The sequence below is a fragment of the Antechinus flavipes genome, chromosome 3, assembly GCF_016432865.1.
Source record: "Antechinus flavipes isolate AdamAnt ecotype Samford, QLD, Australia chromosome 3, AdamAnt_v2, whole genome shotgun sequence".
Classification (NCBI taxonomy): Eukaryota; Metazoa; Chordata; class Mammalia; order Dasyuromorphia; family Dasyuridae; genus Antechinus; species Antechinus flavipes.
The window spans coordinates 259,031,420-259,042,479 of NC_067400.1; the positions used below are offsets into that span (position 1 = coordinate 259,031,420).

General features: G+C 34.2%; 1 protein-coding gene across 1 annotated transcript; it reads right to left on the reverse strand.

Annotated features, from left to right (window-relative positions):
* Positions 1-6,615: 6,615 nt before the first annotated feature.
* On the reverse strand, positions 6,616-8,669 carry LOC127553901 (protection of telomeres protein 1-like). Its single transcript, XM_051984990.1, is given in 2 exon segments — positions 6,616-8,162; positions 8,165-8,669. Coding segments are annotated over 2 exon segments (1,977 nt in total). The 5' UTR covers positions 8,595-8,669.
* Between the last annotated feature and the right edge of the window lie 2,391 nt (positions 8,670-11,060).

Sequence of the window (11,060 nt, forward strand, 5' to 3'; positions counted from 1 at the left end):
AGAGTCAGGAAGACTCCTTTTTCTGAATTCAAATCCAGTTTTATTTACTAGTTGTGTGACTCTGGGCAAGTCACTTAACCCAGTTTCCCTCGGTTTCCTCATCTATAAAATGAGCTGGAGAAGGAAATGGCAAATCACTCCAGTATCTTTGCTAAGAAAACCCAAATGGGGTCACAGATTGTCAGACATACCTGAACAATAATAAGAACAAATATAGTAGCAGAGCCAGTAATACAACATTGGGCTTTTGAAGCTAAGATAATGCTCTTATACTAGGTTTCCAAGCATATAGATAGATAGATACAGATACAGATATAGATATAGATATAGATATAGATATAGATATAGATATATAGATGTTTTAGAGGTCTTATCCTATGTTTTCAAACATATAGATATAGATATATCTAATATATCTATAGATATATCTAATATATCTATAGATATATAGATATTTTAAAGCTCTTAAACTAGGTTTCTAAACACACACACACACATATATATATACATATATATATATGTGTGTGTGTGTGTATATATTATATATATATATATATATATATATATATATAAATGATATTTTAGAACTGAAACCTTAGAGGTTATTAAGTCTATTCTTCTTTTACAGATGAGTAATCTGACATCCAAAAAGGTAAAATTATACCCAAAATACTAGCAAAGTTAGTCCTTAACAGAATTAACATTTTAACCCAATTTCTTTGATTTATAAATATAGGATTCTTTCAATGGAATGCTCTCTTATGTATCAATTTTTGTGCTTGAGGTGAGCTATAAATTCTTTGAAAGACTTCTTTTTATTTATTCAATTGGTTCAACCAATATACAGAACCCTTTTACCCTTTTCCTCCTGATAGTTACTCTTCACTCTTTTTTCAAGAGCTCTTTCATATTTGGGAAAAGAAATAAGCATTTATATAGCACTTATTATGTGCCAGACACTCTGCTAAACACTTTACAAATATTATCTCATTTTATACAATAACCGTACAAGATAGACATTGTCATTGTCACTATTTTCAGTTGAGAAAACATGCCCAGAGTTAGAAAGCTAGTGAGACCAGATTTGAACTCAATTCTTTTTTATTTCAGACTCAGGGCTTTATCCATTGTTCTGCCTAGCTGCATCTAATATTAATGACTTGAATTGGAGGCAAAGAATCAGAGATTGTTTTTGCCAAATTATAAACATGTGAGATATAGCAGCACTTTATCAAAATGAGTTTTTATTAGAAAAATCTATTTTTTAAGTTGCTATATTCCACCTCAAATTTATAAATGTGCTTCCTTTTCATTTAGTTCCATCTTCCTCTTTCATTCTCTTCCATATTAGAAAAATTCTCAGATAACAGATGGACACACATCTTTGTTGTGGCTATTGAGTGGATGAAAGTCATTCCTTTTGTTATCTACCCTGAGACTTTGTCTCCCGCTCAGAGGTTTTATGAAACACATGGCGAATAAACACTTGTAGGCAGATTATTCATCTTAAATTAAATAACTTTGGTTTTGTTCCAGGAAAGAGAGAAATCACACATCTGAACTGTAAAAGAAATGCAGAGATTCTTCTGCTGCATTCAGGCTTCTTATCTCTGTAAAAGATGCAACCAGTGATCTAGCAGCATCCAGCATGGATGAAAAAGCAAGATATTTTGAGAAGAAAAGGCTCCAGTCAGGGCTGCTTGTTAGATGAGTCTGGGAGGAAAACATGGAGCATTCATATGAGATCTATGTTTATTCTAGTCTTCAACCATCTTCTCCTTGCTGTCTTTAGCAGCATGCAAACTTTTCCATCTGGTTGCCTTGCTTTTCAGTTCTAGAACAATGATCAAACCAATACTGATTTTCTGTATTGAAATACCTCACCAAAGCCACCACTCCTATTTTCTTTTTGGGAGCAAGTCTTAGTTGCTGTATCCCAAGATTTAGCACAGTGTTCGGCACAGAAAGAACTCAATGTTTTTTTATTCATTCATCCTTAGTCTATCAGCAGAAGCCATACAAAGACAGGAAAGTACTTTAAGTGTTAATGTGTGTTTTATTAATGATCCATCAGTACAGCTTGTCTCAAAGGTAAGAAAGGAGAGAGAAAAAAGGCAGACAAGGACCCTAAAAATGATCCTACCATCAAAAGTAATCAGAATCTTTGCCCTTTCCTCCAATTCTTCAGGATTATCAAACTGTCTAATATACCCAATTCAATTCAGTCTCATTTCATTTCAATATTATTGAATTGAATTCTGCAGGGAACATCAAATCCTTTATAGGATACACATTTCTAAGAAAGAATGCCCATTGCTCTTTATCCTAAAGCTGCCATACTTCCAAAGAAAGGAGACACCCCACAGATATTGACTATGGATGTTTGCTACATTAAGGGGTTCAAATACCTGTATTGAGTAAAAATGGAATCAATGTTTAGCTTTTAGGATTGTGGAAAGAAGGAGGAAGAAATTCTGTCTATGCTTATTCCATAGTTGCTCTGTAGTTTATAATCTTAAACAGTTATGTGTGACACTGGGAAGTGTCCCAGTGACTTGCCCAGTATCACAATATGTGACTGAAGCCAGGTCTTCCAGGGTATCCTATCCAAGAAAGGCTCTTGCTACAATGTGAACTCAATGAGAACCATCTAGGATTATAAAAGAGAAGAAATTAAGGAGTTCGTCCCTGCCTAGAGGTTTGTAAGTGAGGACCTGGAGTCAGGAAGGCAAATTCAAATCTAGCCTAAATAACTATTTAATAAATGCTTATTGCTTCCAGGTTCTGTGCTAAACTCTGGACAACAACAGTCCTTGCTCTCTAGGATCTCCCTTTCTAATAGACTGGAGGACCCACTGAGGGGAAATTATTGGCCAAGGTTAGTCAGTCAATAAAAACGCAGCTCTAAAAAGCTGTAGCACAAACAGTACACACATTATCTGGACAGACTAAAACAGGTAGAAGGTAACTGACAAGCCTCAACCTGTTGGTGATTTAAAGGGAAATATACCCTAAGCATGTAAATAATTCTCCTGGGGGGAATGGGCAGATGAGAACAATTTGTTCCAACAGCTTTGAAGGCAGCTGAAGGAAGTGCTGAGTTTTGTCAGATATGAAGATATTAAAGTCAGTCAGTGCATCCTGGACCATCTCCAACCAACTCAATTTTTATCCTATACTGGACTTTAAGAGAATGATGCTAACAAATTTGTGCAATTCTGCCTTACTTAAATCCAATTCACATGCAAGTCAAGACATCATCCACGATGTCATTAGTTCTCTTTGAAAACAAAAGATGAACAACAGATACCTATTTGCTATGTCACCTCTGGAACTTAAGAATTCTTAAAGACTCAATATCCCTTTCTGAAAAATAGGGATAATGTTTTTTATTCCAAGCCTATGTTACTACATTCATATGCACTGAAGGGAAGAGAATTTAAAGATTCTGATGTCCAGCCTTTATTTTTCAGATAAAGAAGCTGAGCACCATAGGAAAAATGATGTAATCAAGTTAGATAGAGATGTGTGTAGGTACATATGTGTATATAAGTATGTCGATATATATTTTCATGTGTGTACACATACATATACACATGTGTGTATATGTGTGCAGTAATCTAGCATCTGTCCCTTTTGTTGATTTTTTTTCCTCTGAAAAGAACATGGAGGAAATCATGTTTTTTTCTATGTCTTTCTCCTATATTTCTCTAGGCAGTGATTTTTAAATAGAGATATTCCCATCGATAATATAAACTTCAATCTTTCTTTGCTGCAGTAATTTATTACACAAGATTGAGAAAGATACCCATACCAAAAAAAATACTGTATTTCTGGAAGACAAAGACCCATGGACAGACATTTTACAAGGGATTTGTACTAAATGAAAGCTGGTGTACAAAAAAGAAATGCCTACTTCTCTACGGGGAAACATTATAAAATTAACCCATAGGGTCTACCTTTAAATTTTAATAGTGAGGAAGAGCACATTCAGCTAGCAGGATATTAATTGCCAATTGATTCTTATCACTCCAGCAGGATAGAATTTCATCAGGCTGCACTCTTTCATTATACAGATGGAGGATTTGTATAAAGCCTTTAGGTGGTGCTAATGTATCACTGAATTTAATAACAGCACTCCAGAAATAAATAAATACATGCATGAAAAGGCTACAAGGGGTCTCAAATCCATATCCAATCCCTCTGAGAAACATAATTAAAGCATCCCATATCTCCCAAGCTCCTTTTGTATCCCAACCCCGCTCGCGTGCACATACACACACACACACACACACACACACACACACACACACACACACACCCATCATTAGAAAAATATCGAGGCTATACAGTAGCCATGACCATCTGTTTTGTTAATGATGAAATAACAAATAACCCCAGGGAGGGAGTAGTTTTCTTTCTATCAATACTGTTCCTATAACTGTCAATTATCAGAATTCTGAATCACTTTCTCCCTTCATCCACAAGCTGAACCCTGGCTTGATTCTCTTTTGTGATTAGCTTGTTTAATGATGATGTTGGAAAGGCAAGGTGATGCAGCCAGGTTTCTTCACTTACATTTCTCTGGGGAACCATAAATGGAGGCAGGGTTTATTTATTTAAGAAAAACCTATTTAATCACATCATCCCTAGACTCTTTCCTCTTCTGAATTGTCCTCTTAACTCTTTACCTTCAAATAATTATACCTGAGGCTGCAAAGGAAAAACTGGGTATCTCCCTTCACCATTCACCAAAGAAATGCCTGCCATCAGAAGCTAATTGCCCAATTATTTGTCATGGTAGGTTTGTTGATGGTGATATATAGATGGTGATTATCTCACTGGCTTTTCTCTTGTAATATTTTATCTTTTGTTTTATTTGGTAATGTTTCCCATTATTTCTAAAGTGGTTTTCTTTGGAGCAGGGCATGGATGACCGTAATTGCTGGTATCTACTTTTTCCCAACCACATGAAATATCCTGTCAGTGCATGATTTGGCATAGGTTTTCTAAAATAGATGAGCGCACATAAAAATAAAAGGAGAGGAGACCACATGCCAGTCTTCATGATTTTGCTGATGTATATCCTGAATAAGCAAACATAGCAAAATATTAATCCAGGGATAGAAATTCTTTAGCATTTTTCAATAACTATATAAAAAAGAAGTGAAGCATGGATCTAACAGATATAGATATTTCTCTAAATGAGATAGGAAGGTGGGGGCACAAGAAAAAAGTCCATAATATTAGTTTTGAAATGCATTGACAGTTGTATTCTAATATAATTGGATTCTTTTATAACTTTGTGTATTTTATTTTCTTCATTTAAAAACATTCTTCTCCAGGGCTAGAGGGAGTTCCAAATATTTAAGGAACAATTAATTCTAACACTATGCAAACTATTTGGAAAAATAGAGAAAAAAGGAGTTCTACCAAATTCTTTTTATGGCACAGATAGGGTGCTGATACCTAACATAGGTAGGGTCAAAACAGAGAAAGAAAATTATTCCCTAATGAATTTCCCTAATGAATATTAATGCAAAAACTTTTTATTATAGCTTTTTATTTTCAAAATATATACATGGATAATTTTTGATAATTTGATAATTAACCCCTCCAAAACCCTGTGTTCTCATTTTTTCCTTCCCTTACCTCCCTCCTTCAGTTGGCAAGTGATCTATGTTAAACATGTGTAGTTCCTCTATACATTTTTCCACAACTATTATACTGCACAAGAAAAATTAGATCCAGAAGGAAAAAATGAGAAAAAAAAACAAAATGCAAGCAAACAACAACAAAATGAGTGAAAATATTATGTTGTGGTGCACATTCAGTTCCCATTGTCCTCTTTGGATGTAGATAGCTCTCTTCATGACAAGACCATTGGAAGTGGTCTGAAACATCTCATTGTTGAAGAGAGCCCCATACATCAGAATTGATCATCGTATAATCTTGTTGCTGTGTGCAATGATCTCCTGGTTCTACACATTTCATTTAGCATCAGTTCATGTAAGTCTCTCCAGGCCTCTCTGAAATCATCCTGCTGATTGTTTCTTATAAAACAATAATATTCCATAACATTTATATACCATAACTTGTTGAGCTATTCTCCAATTGATGGATGTCCACTGAGTTTCCAGTTTCTTATCACTACAAAAAGGGCTGCCACGAACATGACGCAAAAATCTTAAATAAATTATTACCAAAGAGATTATAGCAAGTTATCACCGTGATAATACATCATGATCAAATAGGATTTATACCAGGAATGCATGGCTGGTTCAATATTAGGGAAAAAAATCATATGATTATCTAAATAGATGCAGAAAAATATTTGACAAAATCCAACACCCATTTCTATTAAAAACACCAAGACTATAGGAATTAATGCAGTTTTTCTTAGAATGTTCAGTAGCATGTATCTAAATATCAGCAAGCATCATATATAATGAGAATAAATTAGAACCATTCCAATAAGATCAGGGGGAAACAAGATTGTCCCCTATGACCATTTATACTCAATATTATATTTTAGAATATTTTAATAGTGTGAAATTAGTTATATTTTAGAAGCATATTATATTATTATACATTATATCATATATATATTAAATATCAGATTAAATCTTCTGCAACTACAGTATCAAAAATCCGATAGCAAATTTCCTGCTCCACTTCATTTCTGACATTATAAGACTTGATAAAGCATTCCAAGCAGGGGTATTCTCCAATTTTTTTCCCTGGAGGACAAAGCATGTACATGATCATTTCCATATTTTTCCGAAGGTCATCACTATTCAGAATCTCTGATGCAGGAATTTGAAAAAAATTTTCACTGTCCATTAGGTACACTTTCAAGTTTCCTGTTCCATCATCAAGAGTAAATGTCATAACAAATATATACTGGAGTGGTACAATGCCCAGTGCTTGGGCAATGCAAGCAGGTGTCCATGATGCTTCTTTGATAATAGAATTCAGATTCTGAATTGTCTTCAATTTAGAACATGTTTGCACCCATAGTCCATGCTTTCCCTTGTATGAGAAATGGTACTGCTAGATCTATATAATAATAAGGTCTTCTTGGCTAGATTTCACAGGAATAACACCTTTAAACTTTTTTGAGAGTTGATAAATTTCACTCAGTATTCCTCTTTCTATCATGATCAAAGTATCTTCTGGGGTTTGGAGAATTCCATCATTTTTTACAAAGTGAATAACTATTTTTCTTTCTTGCTGGTTTTGGGTAGTCCACACTTCTGAATTATACAATGATGTATTTTGAAGTTTGGGATCTGGATATTCAGTTGCAACCTCTTGCAAAACTAACTCAAGGTCACTTTCACATGGAACTTCTTGCAGCATATGCCATTTAGGACAATGTAGTTTAATGGATTGATAAAGTTTCTGGAGTTCATAGTTCCTCAATTTTGCTCTAATGCGATACTGTTGAGGGGCATCATGTTTCAAAATATCACTCAATGGAGTTGTCTCCAAATACTGGTGATCTGTAAGTACTGTGGCAGATAGCTGTTGACATCTTTCTAGATCACATGGTGATACAAAATCTTGGGAGGAAAAATTACTTGAGATGTCAAATTCCAAATCACAGCTATTCTCCAAATGCTGATATTCAGCTGGGTTCACAAAATCTAAAAACCTTTTCAGTTCTTTAATATCACAGTTATTTTCTGGCAGGACTTTAATTCCTCGACCATAGCAGGTACCTCCATGAAGATGAAATTCTAAATGTGGAATATTTGACAGCTTCTTAGGAGTCACTGGCTGAATTTTTGTGTGTAAACTATAAATCCTGAGAAAGGTTCCAACCTTTAGACATTTGGCCAACACAGCATGGTTATCATAAACGAGGATGTCTACTATCAGATTCTGCAATTGATTAATACGACCTATATCCCCTTCAAGAGCTCCATCTTCAAATAAGACCTTCCAGGATGGAAATGGAGGTTTTGTACCATCCCACACCTTTAGAAGAACTGAAGATCCATCTACTTCTGCTTTCCCTACAAGTTGACAAATCAAATCAAAATACTGCATTGCCTTCACATCAGACAATTTTATCAACGTCCCAGAGGAAGAAATATGATTAGCTGCTCAAATACGCAATGTTTCTACTGTTTTCTGGTCTTCTGTCGTGAAAGTATATATTTTCTTGAAGTACGAGGAATTGTTGGAGTTCCCAAAGTCCCCTCAAATGTAAGAGATGAAAATCCATCAGTAGTAACACCTTGAATTTCATTTTTATATTGCTGTATCTTCAATCTATGAAAATGAACAATCTCTCCAATTTTGTAGATTACTGGAAGTGTATCAAGATTTACACTGAAAAGCATACAGGTTAACTTGACATTGGACTGATCCATGATAGTTACAACTGAGCAATAATCGGTTCCTCTGCTTTGATAAGGCGGTTTGAAGAACTTCACTGCACCAAATATATTGACTATAGACCCATGCTTAAGTTGATTCAGAGGTGTGTATGTATACTTAGGTGTCACACTCAAACATATAGGTTCCTCAGAAATAACTGTGTCATATTTAACATAAATATAAGCAGTAGATTCATTTGGAGACATTTTCAATTGCAAGCAATTTGTATTATGTTCACTTGAAGAGGAAGTCTCCTCCAAAACAAATCCAGTCACTACAATAGTGTCTTTAGTGATTTGGAGTCTGAAGACCAGCTCAAATTGAAGTTTTGTCACTTAACTTGCTGAAGAACCAGGTTCTCAGTTCATCCCTTGACACACAACTTTTGCACACTGCTCAGCTAAATTTTCAAAGAATAATATACTGATTGTGTTGATTTCTGGATGAAATTTCTCTCTCTCTTGTAACATTATCTTCAAAAAGGCTGTTCCATCTTCAAGCAGAGTTAAAGAGTAGATGAGTGAAACTGTCCCTTGAATAAATTTGTTGGAATAATCACAACCAAGTTGTAGAGTTCTTAAATCCACTTCTTCTAAGTGGCTTGGTAATTGAACTTCAGGCACTCCATTGACTTCTTTTATTAGGTGAACTAGCATATTTGCATTTAAAACCAACTTCAATTAGATTACTTTGTGATTGACAGTATTTTTCCGGGCAGCGGCCCACAAACTCCGGAAGACTACTCAATATTATATTAAGAATGTTAATTTTAGCAAAAAGAAAAGAAAAAGAAATGAAAGGAATTAAAGTAAGTAATGAGGAGACCAAATTATCACTTTTTTCAGATGATATGATAATATACTGAGAATCCTAGCGAATCAACTAAAAAATACTAGAAACAATTAACAGCTTTTAAAAGTTGCATAATACAAAATAAAATCACATAAATCATTAGTATTTCTATATGTTATTATAGAAATGAGTATTTCTATAAAGTCCAGCAGCAAGAAATACAAAGAAATTCCATTTAAAGTAACTGTAGATAATATAAAATATTTGGGAGTCTACTTGGCAAGACAAAGTCAGGAACTATATGAACACCATTACAAAACACTTTCTACATAAATAAAGTCACATCTAATTAACTGGAAGAATATCAAGTTCATGGGTAGGCCAAGTTCATATCATAAGAGTGACAATTCTCCCTAAATTAACCTCCTTATTCAGTACTATATCAATTAAAATTCCAAGAAATTATTTTATGCATTTAGAAAAAAATAATAACAAAGTTCACCTGGAAGAATAAAAGCTCAAGAATTTCAAGAGCATTAATGAAAAAAATGCAAAAAGGCATTTTTGGCCTAGCTATACCAGACCTAAAACTATATTATAAAGCAGCTATAGTAATTCTAGTGTTTGATTAGCCCCAAAACACTAGTTTCTGGGAAAAGAGCTTACTATTTGACAAAAATTGCTGGAAAAATTGAATATTATCATCACAAAAACTAGGTATTAACCCATACTTAACACCCTATGCCAAGATAAGGTGGAAATGGGTTCATAATTTAGATATAAAGAGTGATACTATAAACAAATTAGAAGAAAAAGAACAGTCTATTTCTCAGATCATGGAGAAGGAAGGAATTTGTGACCAAAGAAGAACTAGAGTACATTATGGAATACAAAAGAAATAATTTTGATTATATCAAGTTAAAAAGTTTTGTACAAACAAAATCAAGGCAGACAAGATTGAAAGAGAAGCAGTGAACTGGAAAAAAAAGTTTGTGATAAAGGCCTTATTTCTAAAATATAGAAAGACTCAAATATATAAGAATACCTTGCCATTTTCAAATTGATAAATGATCAAAGGATATGAACAATTTTAAGATGGAGAAATTAAAATAATTTCCAGTCAAACAAAAAAAATCTCTAACTTAGTATTGATCAGTGAATTGCAAATTAAGAGCACTCTTAGGTACCATCTCATAGCGCTCAGATTGGCTAAAATGATAAGAAAAGGTAATGATGAATGTTGGAGGGGATGCGGGAAAATTGGGACACTAATACATAATTGGTGGAGTTGTGAATGAGATTCTGGAGAGCAATTTGGAACTATGCCCAAAGGACTATAAAACTGTGCATACCCTTTGATCCAGCAGTGTCTGTCCTGGGACTATATCCCAAAGAGAACATAACAAAGGGAAAAGAACCCACATGTGTTAAAATGTTTGTGGTAGCTTTTTTTGTAGTAGCAAGAAACTGGAAACTGAGTGGATGCCCATCAGTTAAGCAATGGCTGGATAAGTTATGATGCATGAATGTTATGGAATATTATTGTTCTATAAGAAATGATAGGCAGGATAATTTCAGAGAGGCCCGGAGAGACTTACATGAACTTTTGCTAAGTGAAGTGAGCAGAACCAAGAGAATATTGTACACAGCAACAAGAAGATTATACAGCGATCAATTCTGATGGATGTGACTCTTTTCAACAGTGAGATAGTTCCAGGTAGTTCCAATGATCTTATGATGAAGAGAGCTATTTGTATCAAGAGAGAGGGCTATAGCAACTGAGTATGGATCACAACATAGTATTTTCACTCTTTCATTATTGTTTATTTGCATTTTGTTTTCTTTCTCATTTTTTTCCTTTTGGATCTGATTTTTCTTGT